Raw genomic sequence first — 18,319 nt, forward strand, 5'->3', positions numbered from 1 at the left:
CTGGGTCCTCCAGCGACAGCCAGACATTGGTGGAGGCTCCAGGCAGAGCCTCCTGTCACAGGGACTGAATGCTGCTGCTGCTGCTGCTTCCAAAATGCCCTGGGGCTCCTTGCTGGGCTGCACAGCTCTGAGGCCCCGTCGCTTGCTGTGTGCTACCTCCAGCCTTTCTCCCCACTCTTTTCTTCCCGGATCCCAAGTTCATGTCTGTGAGAGCCTGGCAGAGCTTTAGGCAGCCCCCGAAGCCTGTCTGCTTTTCTGCTGTGCTCTGAAGAAACATAACTCAGCATTTCCCATCCAGATGTGAGACACCCAGCAGAAAATTATGTCAGTTCCAGACCAGGCCCCCCCCCCCTTTTTTTTTTCCCTCATAGAAATGTCTCAATGCCATGGTAATGAGCAAGTGGGGCAGGAGTATCTGTGGTGCCGATGCTGCTGTGGCTGCTGGAGGTGTGTGGAGCTGCCTGTGTCTCCCTGAGCTGGCCAGCAGAGATGCCAAGCTGCCACCTGCCTCAAGAAAGCTCTGCTGGCTGTGGGGGGAGCGAATCTGCTGTTCCAAGGGCCTGCTGTGCTAGGACAGCAGCCTTGGCGTCTGACAAATCTGGAGTGTTTCACATCAAAGGACGAAAAGGTTTCCTGGAATTAAGCGGTCCTTTCAGATCTCTGCGGATTGCAGACCTATTAGCCAGAACCAGATGGCTATAAGTGCTTCACCCAATTAGGGCCGCGGGAAGGGGCCTACACCTGGCTGAGGACTTGCCTGGCTGCACGTCCCACCAGCAAAGCCAGGGGCAGCAGGCTAGAAACACCACAGGACATGGCTTTCTCAGCTCGTAGCATCTGCTGGTTCCCCTTTTTGGCCAGGGGAAGCAAGTGGGGGCTGGCTCAGGGCAGGGCAGGGTGGAGGCCCTGGCCATGAAGCACCGGTGGTAGACAACTCTTGGTGTCACTCCATGGTGTGACCCCATTCCTGCACCCTCTGCTCGGAGGGTCCACCACAAAACCTTTAACATCAGGCTTTGAGATGCGGCTGTGTGGGGTGGCACTCGTGACCCAGCTGTCATACTGGGTGTCACTCAGGGACGAGCTGATGCTCCTGAGGAGCGTGAATCACCCGTGTATTTTTGGCTCCTTATTCACCTCCTTATTCCTTCCCGCTCCCGGGGGCTTACGTGGCTCAGGGCAGAGGCAGCTTTGGCCAAGTGTCATGAGCCTAGAGGGCTTGTCAGTGGTGTCCAGGCATGGAGCAGCCCCCCAAGGATAAAAGACAGAAGAAAAGTTTTTTTTCCAGACATGCCTGTATCATCTTTTCGCACAGACCTTTGCTACAAAGCCAGCCGGGCCCACCCATTTCCTCCTTTTAATAAATGAATCTGAAAGGAGTGATTCCGGAGCAAAGGGAAAATGAGCAGTGAGGAGGCGAAGGGAAAATTTTATGTTGGGATGCTGCCGCCCTCGGAGCTGCTGAAACCCCGCTCTGCCGAGGCCTGTGTCCTCAGACAGCCTGTCCTGATGCTGGGGGAGCATCAGGTGCGAGCCCACCAGCGGGCTCATCACCACCCTTTGGCATGGCATGATGCATTACTGCATCGCCTCCTGGTTGCTCCCACCTAGCAGGGAAAATAGTGGCTTCCTTGTGGGACAGGTGACTTTTCAAAGACCATCAAGGTTCTGAATCTGCCCTCATTTTATTCCCAGAGGCAGAAAGCTGAGGCTGGCAGGGCCCTCTGGTGCCAGCTGCTCCAACCCCTGCCCAAGCAGGGACACCCAGAGCAGGCTGCCCAGGACCACGTCCAGGCGGCTTCTGAAGATCCCCAAGGAGGAGACCCCACAGCCTCTGTGGGCAGCCTGAAATTCAGGTTCTGCATGGGTTTAACTGAAGTTTTGTCTGCAATTATGCAGGCGTGAAGCAGAAACAGATTAACACCTGACTCACTCAGTACTCCAGCTCATCTCACATGCTCTTTTGCTCTGGTGCAAGCTGCTGGCTCCTGGGAGGCAGCGCCTGGGACCAGGGGTGTTGGAGACCACTCCTATGAGGAGCTTTAGCCCCCAAAGCTTGGAGGTCACCACCTGCCCCTCCAGGGCTGTCTGCAGCCACTGCTGGGGCAAGACCTGTCCCTGTCGCCTGGCTGGGGGCTCTCTGCAGCATCCATGCACCCTTTGAGTCAGCCACTCTGGCCCTGCTGGGTGGAAATAGTGGAAATAATGGAGAAAAGACATGTTTTCCTCAAAATAGTGCTTCCCTTTTGTGGCTCTGGACAGCTGTGCTACTCAAGCTCCTGCTGGGTCTGACTTTAGGTACAACTGGCTGCTTTGGGTAAGGAAGGCCATTACATCTCAAAACATGTTGTCCATAAGACAGAATTTTTACATAACGGCTCAGTCACTATAAAGCAAACAAACTAACAAAACCCACCAACCAAGCAAACCACACACACAAGAGAGAAGGAGCTATTGAACCAACCCCCAGTACAAGCTGCAATGGCTTTGGTCCCCTCATTTCTCCAAGGTCTCTTCCTCCTGGGGCTTCACCAAGGGCAGGGGCAATCCCATGTCTCCACCTTGAAATACCGGGTTCGTGCAGTGCAGTGCTGCCTTTGGCCCTGGAAGTTTCACCTGCACAGGCACCCGCTTTCGTATTTCGTAGGTAGGTTTACCTGCAGCCCTCATGGCAAAATGAAGAAAGTGCCTTCTGTGCTGCCCTGAGCAGTGTGTTCTCATCTAGATGTTTTGCAAATACGCTATTGCTGCGGGAGCAGTGCCCAAGGACAACTCTTTGCTTCTTTGCATTTTCCTCCTGAATCTACATTCAGTTTGCATTCAGCTGGTGTCACCTTCCCCCTAACCCCCACGTGTTTGAAGCTTCCTCACAAAATACCCATGTACGCTGCACTTCAGTAGCATTTTCCTCTGCCTTCCATTACTCTGGCAGTAATTTTCGTTTCTGCAGACAATGTGAAACCAAAGAGCTGTTGGCAACGATATCCTAAACTCAGACCTGCACCAGCCTGCTCTCCCTGGGTGGCTCCAGGTGTTACTGGGGTCAGTTCAGCAGCAGCCCTCACTGCCTTCTGCTCAGGTGCTGTGTGGGCCTTCCCGTTACAGCCTGCACTTGTCACTGCTCCCCAGGGAGGTCCCCAGCAATGCCAGGGCAGATGGTGCTGCAGGGTGCCAGCTCTGGTGTCCTGGGTGCTCTGGGAATCATGCTTCCCTTCTTGCTCCATCCTTTCCCTTTACAAACCTGGATGAATATCTCGTTCTCTGGTAATCACAGCCAGTCTCTCTCATTTAGTTCTCACCCTAAATTAAAAAATAAATCAGTGAGTGTCATATTTAGTGGTAGCATGTGTTTGCTTGTAATGGTGGGTATTTGCCCCTCGCTTCCTAAAGCTTTCTTGATCCACTGATGACCTCACTGCTTCAGCATGGCATTCTCCCAATAGGAAATAGTCCTAAACAGTTAGCAGTTACCTCATTTGCTGCAATACTCACGTGAATATTCTCAGACCTGAGTGCTGTCCTTCCCTTCCCAAAGCAGAGCCACACCGGTGCATGATGCCCAGGGTGCATTTACTGCGAGAGGAAGGGAGCATCTGCCCACGGAGCGCAGCAATACCTTAAATATCCTCTTGTTCCTATTTCAGTCTAACAGGTTTCAAACTCAGCACCATTCAGCTTATTTTGCCGTTGTTAGGAAGAGTTTTTGGAAACCTGATACTTCCTTGGAATGACAAGTAATAGACACATCTATTGATAATGACACAGTGCATGCATCAGCGAGCATTTGAAATCTCCCTGTGCTGTTAAATATCTAGCAGTGCCAGAAAGAACCTCGCTAATGCTGTGGGTGTGCATGAAACGTGTCTCTCTTTTCTCGCTAATTCTTCCAGGGCAGTGGGAAATGTTGCAGTGCAGCTGACAGCCTCTCTCCAGTAATGAAATGCTGCGATTCAGTGGTTTTCCTCACTCACAATGGCATCACCTTCTTCCCATTTGTATTCCTCCAAGAGGCTTATCAAGATGAGAAAAATAACTTCAGAAGCAATTGCAGTCTGTCTGCAATTGACTTGGGTTTTTATTTTTTTTTTAAGGCTTTATCTGCTGCAACGCCTATTCTCACGCCGAAGGGAATTTAGTGAGGGGTAAATAGCTAATTTCATTAGCAGGTGTAATTTCTCCACACTGCGAATTCTGCTGAGTAAAATGCTAAAAAAAAATGGAATTTTGTTCTAAGCTTTTTAAAGGGCTGCCAAAGTGACATTTGCACAGGAGATTTGTACAGGTCTAAGTTACAGAAAGGTGACAGCTTTAGAGGAGGCCCAGATAGCAGAAAATGAGGATGACTCAGTTTTAAAGCCAGTGGGGTTTCTTTTGTCAAATATTTGTCACGGTTGCAACAAAAGGATGTCTGCAACTCCAACTGGAGGAGCAAACCATTAGCTCCAAAGAAGGCCAGTGGGGGACGGTATTATTAACAAACCACTCGCACCATAAAATGTTTCTCCCTCTACACCAAAAAGGCATTTATCTTTGAAGCTTTGCATGACGAACAAGCAAAGCACAGATTTAAAGGCACCTGATAATGTTAGTCCAATTATGGCTTTATTCCAATATCTCTCAAGTGCTGCTTCAATTCTTTTATCATGAGCCTTAATCCTCTGTTACTGATGAGTGAGTTCGAGATGTGAGGAAAATATCTTGTTACTGAAGAAATAGTGTTTCAGTATCGCCTGGTGTTATGAATCCCGAGGATGTAACTCCATATCCGATGTCCCTCCCTGTAAAGGAATTGTAGGAAATATTTCTGTTGATTTCTTTTTTTTCCCCACCAGCCCACATGCTTAAAATATAATTTCCAGCTCCCGAGCTATTACGCATCAGTCACAGTAACGTGTGATGTTCCTTTGTTCAATGACAGGTAACCACAGCTGCCTGAGAGCATCAGTAAAATTGACTCTACCAATTTATCAGTGGGAAACGTGGGATGCTGACATTACCATCTGAAGCACGCAGAGATTTTGGTGCCCGGTTCATGACCTGGCTTTCCAGCAGCTTTTATAGTAGATGATGAGTAGCCAGCACCATGCTGGAGGCCACACAGGACACAGGTTCTCCTCACTTCAAGCACATTTCTGAGGCTCTCTGCTCTTCTCTGAAAAACAGAAGGTCCCTGGAGCAGGGGAGGGGGCTATGAGGTTTGAGGAGGGGAGCTTTAGAGGGTCCCTTGCTGCCTCCTGTTCTTCCATCCCCTCTGGAGACGCCCTTGCTAGAGGAGCAGGCCTGGCCAAGGGCTGAAGGAGAAGGCCCAAGGAGAAGGCCGCAGAGCACCATGATGGCCACGCTCCTCACACACCTCAAGGCCCCTCGAGGCAATGAGGTCTGCGGAGATGAGAAGTAGGAATCAACTCATTTGACCAAGTACTCTGATTCCTTTTTTCTCTGACACAGGCCAAAGAGGTCGGTTGTCCCCCTCCATGTCTGCCTGCCACCTGGAACAGCGGGGAATTCAGTTCCCAGATGTTGCAAGCAGCAACGTGCTGTCACCTCTGTCATACACACATTAAGTTTCTCCCTCAATCAAGCTACAGGCACTGCTGTTGCAGCATCTAGTTGCAGTCCTGCTTAGAAACCTGGGATCTGCACACAGAGACTTCCATCTCGCTGTGCTTTGGCACCAGCTCACATGGCACATCCACCCTTCCCCTGATGTTCACCGTCATCGAAGCAAAGAGCTTTGCTCTCGGCCTTTGGTCACACACACAGAGACCTGTCTGTCAGAGGGGAATATCCTCTTCACCGGCCCACCTGAATCAATCTCTTCTAAAATGGGTGACTGGGTACACATACAAGCATACACATTTTGGGTGACATCTCACCAGAGCCCTCCATCGTTCGCCTGCTGCCTTCCTACCCACCTACCCAAGCTGCCCTCCCCGAGCTGCTCCAAGGTGCCATTTGCCCTTTTCCATGACCATACCACACTGGGTGCTTGAGTACTTTGTGGTAGACGATGCTCTTTCCCTTGCTCTTTTCCAGTTGAAGAGACCAATTTAGTAAAGGAAATCATAATTAGCCGCTGAGTACATGCCTCACTCCAGTCCTCTGCCTCCTCTCCAGCCGTATTGCTCTTTGCGCTCTCTTCATATGGCTGCTGCATCTGCAGGGCTGACAAGCAGGACATCAGGAGGATGTTTAACTACTTCATGTACTATTTCCCTGCTCAGAGGGAGGCCATCCCTAATGGCTGTCCAGCCTGTTCTGAACAATTTCTAAGACACAGATTACCCAGAGTCCCTGAGATATACTAGACAGTGCCCTGCAGTTAGTTAGGAAGTTTTGTCCATCATCCTGTAGAAGCCCTCCTTGCTGCCAAAAATGATAACTTCAGTTGCCATCACTTTGACCTCTGAGGACAGCTCATTACAGCACCTCTTTGCACACAGAGTTAGCATGGATCCCCTGGTCATTTGCATACAAAACATAACCAACCACTTTTATTTTTTTCCTCAATAATTAAAAAACACCTGCTCTTCTTCTCTTCTGGACTCTTTCAAAGTTGTCCATATCTTCCTTAAAGCGTGGTCCAGACCCAGTGCCAGGCTCAGCACTGCTCGGTGGTGAGCAATAATCATCTCCATCTCATGCAGCCACTACTGCTGTTAACATCTTCCAGAGTGATCGTTGCTTTTTAGGTATCTCAATTTGATTCATATTCTGTTTGGAGCACAGCTGTAATCTGCAGATTATTAACTCCAGTGTTGCTGCTTATCCAGGTATTTTTCATTTCATTTGTGTTTATTTATTCCTCTCTTGAATGCAGCACTTTCCACTTCTTTTTCACAGCAGTTTATCTTACTGATTCCTGACCTTCCCTCTCATTTATCAGAAACATTTTTGAATTCTAATCAAGCCTCCCAGCCTGCAGCCCTGGTGAGCTGACACATTCATTGGTTTTATAAATGTAGCCTTTAATCCCTTGTTAATAGCATTAATGACAATATTTACCAGCAATAGACGTGAGAGACTCCTACAGAACTCCCTTCTTTCCTCCAGGTTTGACAGCCTATTGGTATTTTCTATTCCCCCCTGCTCACAGAAAGTAATCAGTCAAGGCTGTGTTCTTGAGTCCATACTTTTGGGGGCTTTTTGCCAGTGGAAGTATTTAATGACATCGTGAGGGGATTATTTACTCCATTATTCTCCACAGAGAAGTTGCCCAGAACTTCTGTGCTCACAGAAGCCAGCCAATTCGCTTCCCAGCGCCTTCCCTTTCTCTGGTGATTGCATCCTGATGGCCCACTCAGTTAAGACACAGCCTTCATTGCTAATCACTTTGCACACGCAGCCTATTTCTCTGATTTCCCGAGCAGCCCAAAGGAAACCAAACCACGGATAACAGCCTGTGGCAAGGGGACACACACGTCCACCCTGTTAATAGGACAATCATGTTCCTCTCCAGGCTGGTAGGATTTTTGCTCCCTCAGGAACAGACCAATACAGACGTGATGAAATTACTCAGTGCATGGCCACAGCTGGCGGTGGCTGCAGAAGGTTGTACTGCCACCCGTGGAAGTCACAGTGGTGGCACCATAGGTGCAGGGCAGGTATCTCACAGCATTTGTACGCCTTCTGTCCATGGTGTATTTATATGAATGCTCAGTTGGTTCAATGCCTTTGCTAAAAAAAATCACCAAATACAAATCCCAGTGATGAAATTTATTAATGTTTAGTGTTTGGCAGTAAGCACGTGCTCAGAAACATCTATTCCCTTTGTGTAGAGGGCCAACTTGATACAGCAGTCACCGCCAGCCAGGTGAGGCAAGACACCACTCCAACAGCAATGGGCATCAATGCAAAAGGCTGGCTTGGAATAAACATGAAATCATGCCATATCAAAGGAGTGGCAAAGAAACAATCATCTGTCATGGAGTGGTGGAAGAAAAAAAAACGTAGTATTGCCATGAAGCATTCTGAAAGAAGTAAGAGCATACTTCATGTGAGAAATGAGCAGTATCAGGCAACAACCTAACGGTCTAAATGGTCATGGCCAGTCCTTCCTGAAAATATTTCTGCCATGCTTACGTCCATCTGCTCTCCCACATCAGTAGGGCAAGTTGTGGCCTCACGCTGACCCTTGCTGTGGAAGTTTACTGCGATCAACAACAACAAAAAATATTACAGCCCAGCTCTGGCAGGGAGGCCAGCCACACTCAAACCTTCCCTGGCCATGTGCCTAGCTCACTCCGACAGCCCTCTCTGACTTCTTCAAACTGATCCACGTCTTATTTGAAGTCTCAAAACTTGGACCCGGTAGGCTAATTGAGGCCTCAATATTTTGAGAATGGTGAAAGGATTATTTCAGGCAGTCTATACTCAGGATGTCCCACCACATCTCCTGCCCAGTGTCTGTTCTGCCATCCACCATCGCCTGTCATGCAGCCCCTTGCTTAGTCTCCCTCAAGCGAGATGGGGCAGAGAACTGAAAAAAGGTAAAAGTGCAAGAACTGGTGGGTTGAGATAAGGGCATTTTAATAAGAAAGGGAGAAGAAAAATAAAACAAGGATTAAAAACAACAGCACAGTTACTCAACACCAGCCAACCAATGTCCAGACGATCTCCGAGCAACAGCAGCCCCCAGTTTATTGCCTGGAATGACACCACGTGGCATGGCACATCCCTTTGGCCAGTCTGGGCCGGCTGTCCTGGTTCTGTCCCCTCCCAGCTCCCTGCACATCCCCAGCCCCCTCGCTGGCAGGGCAGCACAAGCAGCCAAAAGTCCCTGACTCAGTCTAAGCACTGTCCAGTAACAATGAAAACATCGGTGTTAATGACATTATCTTCATCCTAAACCCAAAACACAGCACCATACCAGGTATTATGAAGAAAAATAACTCTATCCCAGCCCAAACCAGGATAAAACTCAGACGCTTCTCTGCAGAATTGCTACATAGCCAGAAAATACTGCAGTTGGGTGCTACTTAAGTACTCTTATCTGAACTCACTGAATTTGCTTCTCTTACAGGTATTTTTTCTAATTCACAAACATATGTTTGAGTTTTAAGCCCGTATTTGAAAGTGTTTGAATCATCTCCAGTTGATATAACCTGCTAATTTAATAAAACCCTTTTACATATCACATCATCAGTGGCAACGACCAAACAGTACCAAAAGCAAGTCCGGTCCCTAGGGAAGACCAATGAATACATTTTTCCTGTTGGACGATGAAAGCCTGCTAGCATTTTTCTGAACACAGCCTAACCAATTTTGTAGTATTTCATAGCCCTTCAAATGAAGCCATTATCTCCCTCTTTGCCTTTAAAATGTAATTTAAAAGCTTTAATACAATTACATGGCAGCTGTTTCTTTCTTTTATCCTGAAGCTTATTATATTGCTTTTCAGGACAATCATTTCAAAAGTATGCATTTTTAACACGTTTTTATTGGTAGCTGAAAACCTAGGTCTAGATAACTTTTTGGGGGGAAGGATGGAGAGAGGAATTGGCCACTTAATTCAATGATTATTCCTCTTCTGTGATGAATGAAGGAAAAAGAGACATCTAGCATTTCAGTTTTCTCTAGATTTACTCTTCAGTTGTTCTTTTCATTAAATAATGGGCCTGACTTTCCTCCCCTTTCTAGCCTGGGATTTGCTAGCCTTTATGCACTTACTGAGTGCTTCACTGTCCTGATTTTTTTTATACTTGCCTGTGCTAATCTTTTACATTTATCCATAGCAACATATTCTCCTTTTCTATTCTTTTTGATGTTTCTGTTTGAAGAACTTCTGATACAGTCATAATAGCCTCTTACTATGCTCCATGGTTTCCTGCTGCACTGACATAATTTGTCATTTGTGTCCTTTTATTAGTTCTCAAAGATGATAATCATTTATCATTCGGATTGTTTCAGCCATTTTTTTTGAATTATTCTGGAATGAATTTCATCTGACCCTATTTAGCTGAGACTTCCCAGCTTTTCAAAATGTATCTTTCCAGCAAATACCTGTTCTCCTGAATTCTTTATCTCTCTTTCAAATATTTCCCTGGGGACCACCTTTAACAAACCTTTTTGTGTATAGAAGCTGATTTGAAGTCCATGGAAGTTCTGTTGTGTAGGCTGCCACCTTTCCCTGCAATTACAGAATTCTATTCTTCATAACTAAGATCAAACTAATTTCTCCTTCCAGATTACCAAATGATAACTTGCTAGTCTAAATGAAACCTCAAAGTCATTCTCAAATGATATCCCCCATGAGACAGTGCCCTTCCTAATCTGTAGGACGTTTATACAGTTTGCACCCTGCATGTTTGTACATTTTGTCCCATCATGTTATACTTTCCCTTTCTTAAATGTAAATACTCTCTGTTATTCTTTAGTAATTAGAATAAGAGGACTATTAATTATGAAATGCTATCTGCAACAGTTTGGTAGAATTTGCAACCCAACATGTGCGTTACCAAAGCATTACCTTGATCGTGAACTCTGCATAGAGCTGCTTGCACCCTGCTGCCTGGCCAGGACACCTTGTTGCTCCAAGTCCAGCTGGATATGGGAGAACTAGATGCAACTCTCTGGTTGGAGAAGTGATAGTCCAAACCTGGAAATCCTATTGGAAAGTACAGCAGCTAGCATTTCCTGGGAAGGAACAGGAGTTTTATGGCTCATTATTCTTCAGAATAAAGGCAGAAGGAGAAATGACTCCATATGATGCTTTGCAGAAATTAGTTATAACCATTGACTCTCATTGTTATTACTGGTATGAAGGCCTGCATAACAGTATCAAACATGTTACAGAATTAGGATGTTGAACACAGAGACAATGTCACCAGTCCGGAAAAAATTCCTTTTCCTACTAGAATACTTAGTCAAATGATAATAGATTCCCAGAATGGGTTGGGTTGGAAGGAACCTTAAAGACCACCCAGTTCCAACTCCACTGCCATAGGCAGGGACACCTCCCACTAGATCCAGCTGGCCAAGGCCTCACATCTAACCTGGCCTTGAACACCTCCAGGGATGGGGCATTCACAGGTTCTCTGGGCAGCCTGTGCCAGGGCCTTACCACTCTCTGAGTGAAGAATTTCCTCCTAACATCTCATCTAAATCTCCTCTCTCTTAGTTTAAAACCATTCTTCCTTGTCCTGTCATTGACTGCCCATGTAAAAAGTTGCTCTCCATCTTTTTCATAAGCCCCCTTTAAGTACTGAAAAGCTGCAGTGAGGTCTCCCTGGAGCTGCCTTTTCTTCAGGCTGAACATCCCCAGCTCTAACCCACTGGGGACCCACTCTAACACATCCACATCCTCCTTGTGCTGGGGGCCCCAGGGCTGAACACAGGGCTCCAGGTGGGGCTTCACCAGGGCAGAGGAGAGGGGGATGACTCCTGTCTGGGGTTGCCCTGACCCAGGTGCAGCACCTTGCACTTGGCCTCGTTGAACCTCATTAGGTTCACATGGGCCCACTTCTCCAGCCTGCCCAGGTTCCTCTGGATGGCATCCCTTCCTTCTGGGTATCAACTGCTCCACTCAGCTTGGTGTCATCTGAAAACCTGCTGAGGGTGCACTCGATTCCACTGTCTATGTCATTGATAAGGATATTAAACAGTACTGGTCCCAGGACAAATCATCCCTCTGATTACATCTTTTTCTTTCCATTAATTATGTTAAATTTACGCTCCAATACCAAACAGAAGGAAAAACAACAGTGTAGAACAGAATAGGTTGGAACTGGTGCTGAACAGAAAGAAAATTGTGATTAATTATTAAATTATTTATTAATTTTTGTTAATTAAATTGATTAAATAATACCAATCTTTAAAATTTCCTCACTTGTTAATTTTGAGACTGATCTTGGCATTAATAACAGGTCCTGATTAAATGAGAGCTAATAAAGTTACTCCTTTTTTTTTTTTTTTTTAATAACTCAATCTGAAATGAATAAATGCTAGATAAAACACCAAATAGATATATAAATACTAGACAAAAGGTGAAGAAATAAAAACTTGGAAGACCCAGAAACTGATTAATGTAAATTGGTAATTTTGGCTTTCGGATAAAAACCTGCTAAAAACATGGACCCATGTGAACTCATACAAATGTCAGCATAAAGATTCATCTAACAGAACGAAGCAACAGAAATATAGTATTAATTCAGCCATTTATAAAGTGCCAACAATGCAAGCGTGAAATATAAAGGCAGGAGATGGAAGGAGAACACCACCACTGTTCAGTAGATTTAAACATTCTTTATGATGCACTTTCATCAAAATTTGTAATTGTCAGGTATCAAATTTCATTCATGCAACACCAATCCACTAAGAAATACATATTTTGGTGAGAAAATTAAAATTCATATTTATGTAAAAACTGTTTTGAAACAAAAATAAAACAATATTTATTTCTACAAAAAAAAAACCTTTCCCCTTCCCCCCCCTTACCAACAGAATAATTATCTGGAAAAAGGAACTTCCCGCATGAGATAGTTAAAGGAATTTAAATATATTTAAAAATGGAAGATTCTGCTTTTATATAGTTATATGCCATTAATATTGAAGATACGCTTTCTGGAAAAAAACTTTTCATGCTTAAAAAACGCACCTTAGTTTCATACTGTACATTACCACATACAGTAGTAAGAAACAGAAGTAGTAAACAGTTTATATGCAAAGAAAAGAAGTTACATTACAAGACAGTTACAATTGTGACACACAAAAAATAAAAATGTTCAGTTTTAACAGTATTTGAAGGCAATTCACAATCATTTCAGGAGTTTTGTGAAATTTAAGGCCATTAGTTCTAAATAAAATATATCTGACACAAACTCACAAAACTGTGTATTTCGTAAAAACTGTACATGCAAAATCATTTCATAATTATATATGAACAGGCATATAATAAAATTTTTGGGTAGTTCAGTACACAAAATTGTGCACAAAGCAACATGGTTGTGCAATTTTTAAACCAGTTAATTAACATTATCATTCATGCATCCTGAATGGAAATGTGATTAAATGACAATATAAACCCAAATATTAAGAGCCAGCATCCCTTTGAATGGGCAATCTAGACAAAAAAGTTGTAATTTTAAATTAAGTTTAAAATGATCCATTATAAAACATCTGCTGTAATCACACCAAAAGACTCTTCTGATGCAAAATTTCCAGTGCTTTAAGGAATGCATGATAAGATTTAATGAGCTCAGTGAGTCAACTGTAATACTCAAAGTTCTGATTTGAGGTAATTTTCTTTAATTACTTATAGCAAGTAACTCTTCTAATTTGCTTCAGTAACTAGTTTAAAAAACTGTAAACTTAGATAAACTTAGAAATTGGAGAATCTCTGAAAAAATACACATACCTCCCCCTTGAAGTTTGGAGTTGGTCCTAAGTCATAGACAATTTATGATATTCACATTTTAGGAGCTTATTCTCAGAGTGTGAGATGAATAGATTACTAAGCACTGATTGAAGCAATTCAGGTATTGGAAAACACGTATACATTTGTCCTTTTCTTAACTTCCATTTGTATTTGTCTGGACAAACATTCAAAGAGATATTGCTTCTCTTGTGGTCTTGTGACAAACTATTGCAAGCTAGAAGACGTGTGAATCAATATTCCAAACTTGTATTCTTAAGAATAGTTATAAAAGTACTGAAATTTAAAAATAGTAACATGTAAACATTGATACAGAGGAATAGCATTCCTATACATTTATGTACACACAGTATTCAGAGAGGACATTTCTTCTGAGTTGAAATCCTGACTTGTGCTTTCCCCTCGAATAAATAGATCAAAAAAGCAGGGTTTCTTGTCCAAAAGAAGAAATTAAAAAAAAAAAAAAAAAAAAAAGGACTCGGAGAGAACATACACATTTTCATCTTAGCATTTAAAAGCTTTTCAGTTGCTCATGCAACCTTATGGAGAATTTTGGTATGTGAAGAGAATTTTTCTAGCTCCAAAAAGCTACTGCTGCATCCAGAGACTCTCAACTTCTGAAAAATGCTAAGCACTTTGGAGCACTCAAATCTGAGTCTGTAACACATGAATAGGAGGTGTGTAGGGTGGTGGTGCAGGTGATGGCTTTATTCCTCTGACTCTCATGTAGGACAGAAACTGGTCTGGGATCTCAGCTAAAACATCTTTAGCAAGTCTTGCCATGCTTAGCACGTGGTTTCCACTTCTGTCAATGTAATCCCGGAATGGCACAAACTACAAAACAAAAGATACATTCACACAGGTCATTATGCAGACACAGAAGACATCTTACAACACAAAGATGAGAAAGTTTGATGTAGGGAGTTAAGGTATGTGAATATACCACCTTACACATTTTATATATGCATATACACATGCATATTTTGTATTTTATCTACACACATTCTAACTCAATTTAAAAACATCTACTTTCTAATAGAAATAGTATCAAGCTTTCACTTGGATGAAGCTCTTCATATTCTTAAACCATGGCTGGCTCAGATTCCCAGTTACATGCTTTATTGACATATTCTGCTCATCTCTCAACCCTTTTTATACAATAAAATAATTTCGTTTCACAAAGCTAAGAATAGCTTACATGTCCTGTTCGTATAGGTCTCTCCTAACAGACTGTCTCTGCTCTGGCAATTTGTGCACAGAACTTTTGCCATCTGAAGTGAACAAAACAAGAATGGATGACTTTATATTCTTAATCATTTTTCATTATACTCAGTAGGGCTATGAACCAACTCAATACTTTATACCTGACACTAACAAATGCATTAAGGCTCTAAGCTAAAAAGATTTGATTTCAAAAAAGAATGTGCTATGGGATATCCAGATCTGCAACACCTAAAAAGTTACCCACCAGCTTTTCCTTGAAATTCACTGTAATTAACAAGTTGCTTGTGCATCTTAAAAGTAAGGAAAAAAACAAACAGTATAGGCTTCTTGATTTTTATTCACAGCAGGCAGCATGCAGAGATGTAGTTGGTTTAGTTATTTAATCAGTTCTGCCAATAGGAATGTTTATTTGAAATTCTGCTTCTTGCTCAAATTTTGGGGTCTATCTCAGGATTGCAGTTGGGTGACTTTTCGAAATCGTGATTTATTTTCAAAAGCTATAATATGGTTGGCTATGCTAGAATTCAAACCTTAACAGTACCTTTTTTCTCCCTCATGAAACAGAGAAGACTCAATTGTTAACTTTTCTCATATAATTCTCCAGGATAAAACTAGAACTGATTGAGAAGCCAAACCCAGAGATGTCTCGTCTCCTGGCTGAACTCTAAAATGAGCAGAACCTTTTCCCCATTATCCTAACCCGAAAAAAAAAAATTGTCTTTTGGATGTGCATCAAGCAAGACTTTATATTAAATTTCATTTTTCTAAAAAGCATTAAAGCTTTCAAGACTTAGAAGACCACTGAATTACAGTGAGAGTTTAACTTACACCGCATTTCTGAGAATCTTCCAGGAAAGACAGAAAAAAAGCACAACAAAAGAGTACTTAATATATTAAACAAATAAAGCAACTCTTGAAAAAAAAAATCAAGGTAACCTTTCAGCAATAAAGAACTTAATTAAATCATTTTTACATCAGCTCCAGAAAGCACTTCTCACCCTGGACTTATGAAACTAGATGAAGTTTATTGCTACCATTCTGCTACGGTTTTGCAATGAACTTCTTTATTATCAGTGGAGTCAATATTAAAAAAAATGCTTAAAGCAGGCAGGATATGAAAAACATAGCTTGTTCATCAAAAGCAAAATAGTTGAAAATTAAAAATTGTTCTTAAAAGGCAGTATCTCTATAGATTCTATAGGGATACATGGAAACAATGGCACATGCAGAATGACATGAGTGCATGCAACTTGCATGTTGTCTTGTTTTCAAAATCCACCACAAAAATCACAAGAGCGAAGAAGAGGGTAACAAGGGAAGATGAATAAAAAGACTGGGATACTATTACATTTAGTGGTGCTCACCTAGAAAATTAAGCCAGCTCCGGGATATCCGACAAAATTTAGGGATCAAATGTTCCATTCAGGTGAAATTTGGGAATTTGAAGGTTGGGTTTGACTTGAGGCATAGACAGCATTAGCAGTATCTTTCCTATGCTTATTCTCAAGCTTTGGAATCTGTTCAGTATTGTCCCTATCAAGGCATCAATCTCCTACCAAAATATGTTTAGAATTGAAGTAGGAGTTAACTCTTTGCTTCACTCCCTGGATGAGGATCTCAGCTTGCCAGATAAAGAGCTTCAGTCCTCGGTGCTTAAACTATGTTGAGTTACACTGAAACCTGTGACCAAATTAAGCATAAACAGCAACTGATTGGAGTATTTCCCCAGCAAGCAGCTCCCTAGAAGATGATGACTCAGTCACTGAATAGCTGAGTCTGGAAGTGACTTCTTGAGATTATTAAAAAAAAGCACCATTGGTTTCCAAAAGCCAGCACAGCACTGCCCAGTTTCAACAGCTTGCTCCTTCTTAAACTGCATCACATTACTGGTAAGAATACCTCTAACTGTCCCCAGAAGCATTTAGTTAGAATAACGAAAAAAGGAAATATCTCTGTAGCCTGTAAGTTTGCACATTCAGCTGTGAAGGGATAAGCTTGGTGTTCATTTCCCTCTCAGAGGGTTATTCCTTTTCTAATGCAGTCTTATGTAAAAAACATATGCTCTCCGGTTTAAAACAAACATGTCCCATTTCAAGAGATCACCTTAAGCACAGCCATGAAAACTCAGACCACATTTCTGAAGCAAATGGAGGCTATTTGAACAGTGAAGTTGTTGAAATGCAATTACACAATACAGATGGCCTGAATTAGTTCTCCCTCCCCTCTCCTTGAGGTATATAGGTATTAGAAGAGTTAGAGGAACCATGGACAGATAAACATATGCACAGATACACAAGGACAGATGGCAAAGACAGCAAGGCCTAGAGCTACCACACAGAACAAGCGGAGGTAGTAGAAATCTTTCACAGAATGAGAGATGTAAGAAAAATTTAAGGGAAACTGAACAAATGCAAAATGCTTTGCCTGTAGCTTGAGAGTTTATATAAAATTTTAATATATGAAATGTTCAAGAGAAACAATAGGTACCATTACCATGAATAAATATTTCCCTAAAAAAAAAAAAATAAATAGAAAAAGGATAACAAAGGAGAAGAAATTAAATAAACTGAGGAAGAATTGGTAGACATATAATTCAGACTCCGTACAATACTTATGTTTGTTAGCAAGGAGGGAAAAACAAAGATCATGTCTTTCCACGAACTGCAGTCAGTAGTAAATAGAATCAATACAGTGAGTCACTTATAGCAGGCATATTTCTCCATTCCTAATTTACTTATTTCACAGTAATACTGACTACATGTATTAAAATTAACAGTCAGGTTTACTACCTAATTTTAACTAACCTAAAACACACAAACACAAAAAAAAGATTATCTTTTTATATTTGAGTAGTTTATTTCATAAAAGCAAGTCAGTTTTATCCTACCATTTACAAAATAAAGGTCACACTAAACTTAGAGGGTTTGACATCATCCCTTTTTATTTATGTAGCTAGACTATAATGTATTTGGTATTATTTAGACAGAAAGTACACAAAATATTACTGCCTTCAGCTAATTCAGTATGGCTTCAGGCAAAGTTCTGATTGAAATACATTCATAGTAAATAAATGTTTTATTCCATTTCTGATATGCAATGAATTTCAAGGAAACACAAAAAGGTATTCACTGAATTTTATTTTTTATTTCAGCTGAAATTAGAATATTTCTGATGCGTAACATTTTCACTAATCTTTTGTATAACATTTGAAGAAGTCTATTTGTTTATGCTCACTGAATGTAAAAACAGCAGCTTTAGGAGATTCTGTTGTTTGGAGAAATTATGTATAATTACCTTGCACATATTTAAAGTACACAGTGCAATGCATGCCAGAGATACGTGAATTAGCTTTAACAATTCTGACACGGCACAGGGCTTTCCAGAAATATTAGTCTGGAATCCTGAAGCACTTCCAGTTCTGAAGGCAGCTTGTTTATAGCTGACTTAGGCCAGATACCTTAGGCAGATATAATTCTTTCTACAGTCACCAGGTTGATCTAATTTTTAAGTAGTTTGCTACTTTTCAACTGTCAACTTCTTAAACACTTCCTTTAGCAAGAAGGGACTAGTATGCTGAGCCATCAAACATCCTTCTCGGTGTTTGGTTCCCCTTTAGTATCCCATGAAAATAAAAATGAGTATCTAATTTCTGATTTGATCAAGAAAACAATTATGAAATTAAATCTTTCCAGGAGTGTATGTAATCAGTAGGCCAAAAAAGGG

At 42.2% G+C, this 18,319-nt stretch overlaps 1 protein-coding gene across 5 annotated transcripts in view; it reads right to left on the minus strand.

The window, feature by feature from the left end:
- Nucleotides 1-12,228: 12,228 nt before the first annotated feature.
- CPNE8 (copine 8) overlaps nt 12,229-18,319 on the minus strand; it is a 103,906-nt gene continuing 97,815 nt past the window's right edge. For 4 of the 5 annotated variants that reach the window (XM_084531318.1, XM_084531319.1, XM_084531322.1 and 1 more), the window contains one exon: nt 12,229-14,206. In XM_084531318.1, the coding sequence (XP_084387444.1) occupies nt 14,018-14,206 (189 nt within the window). In that variant the 3' untranslated portion in view covers nt 12,229-14,017. The remainder of the gene's footprint in view (nt 14,207-18,319) is intronic. The other variant, XM_084531321.1, reaches the window with a different exon arrangement.

This window comes from Aythya ferina, assembly GCF_964211825.1.
Source record: "Aythya ferina genome assembly, chromosome: 1".
Taxonomy (NCBI): domain Eukaryota; kingdom Metazoa; phylum Chordata; class Aves; order Anseriformes; family Anatidae; genus Aythya; species Aythya ferina.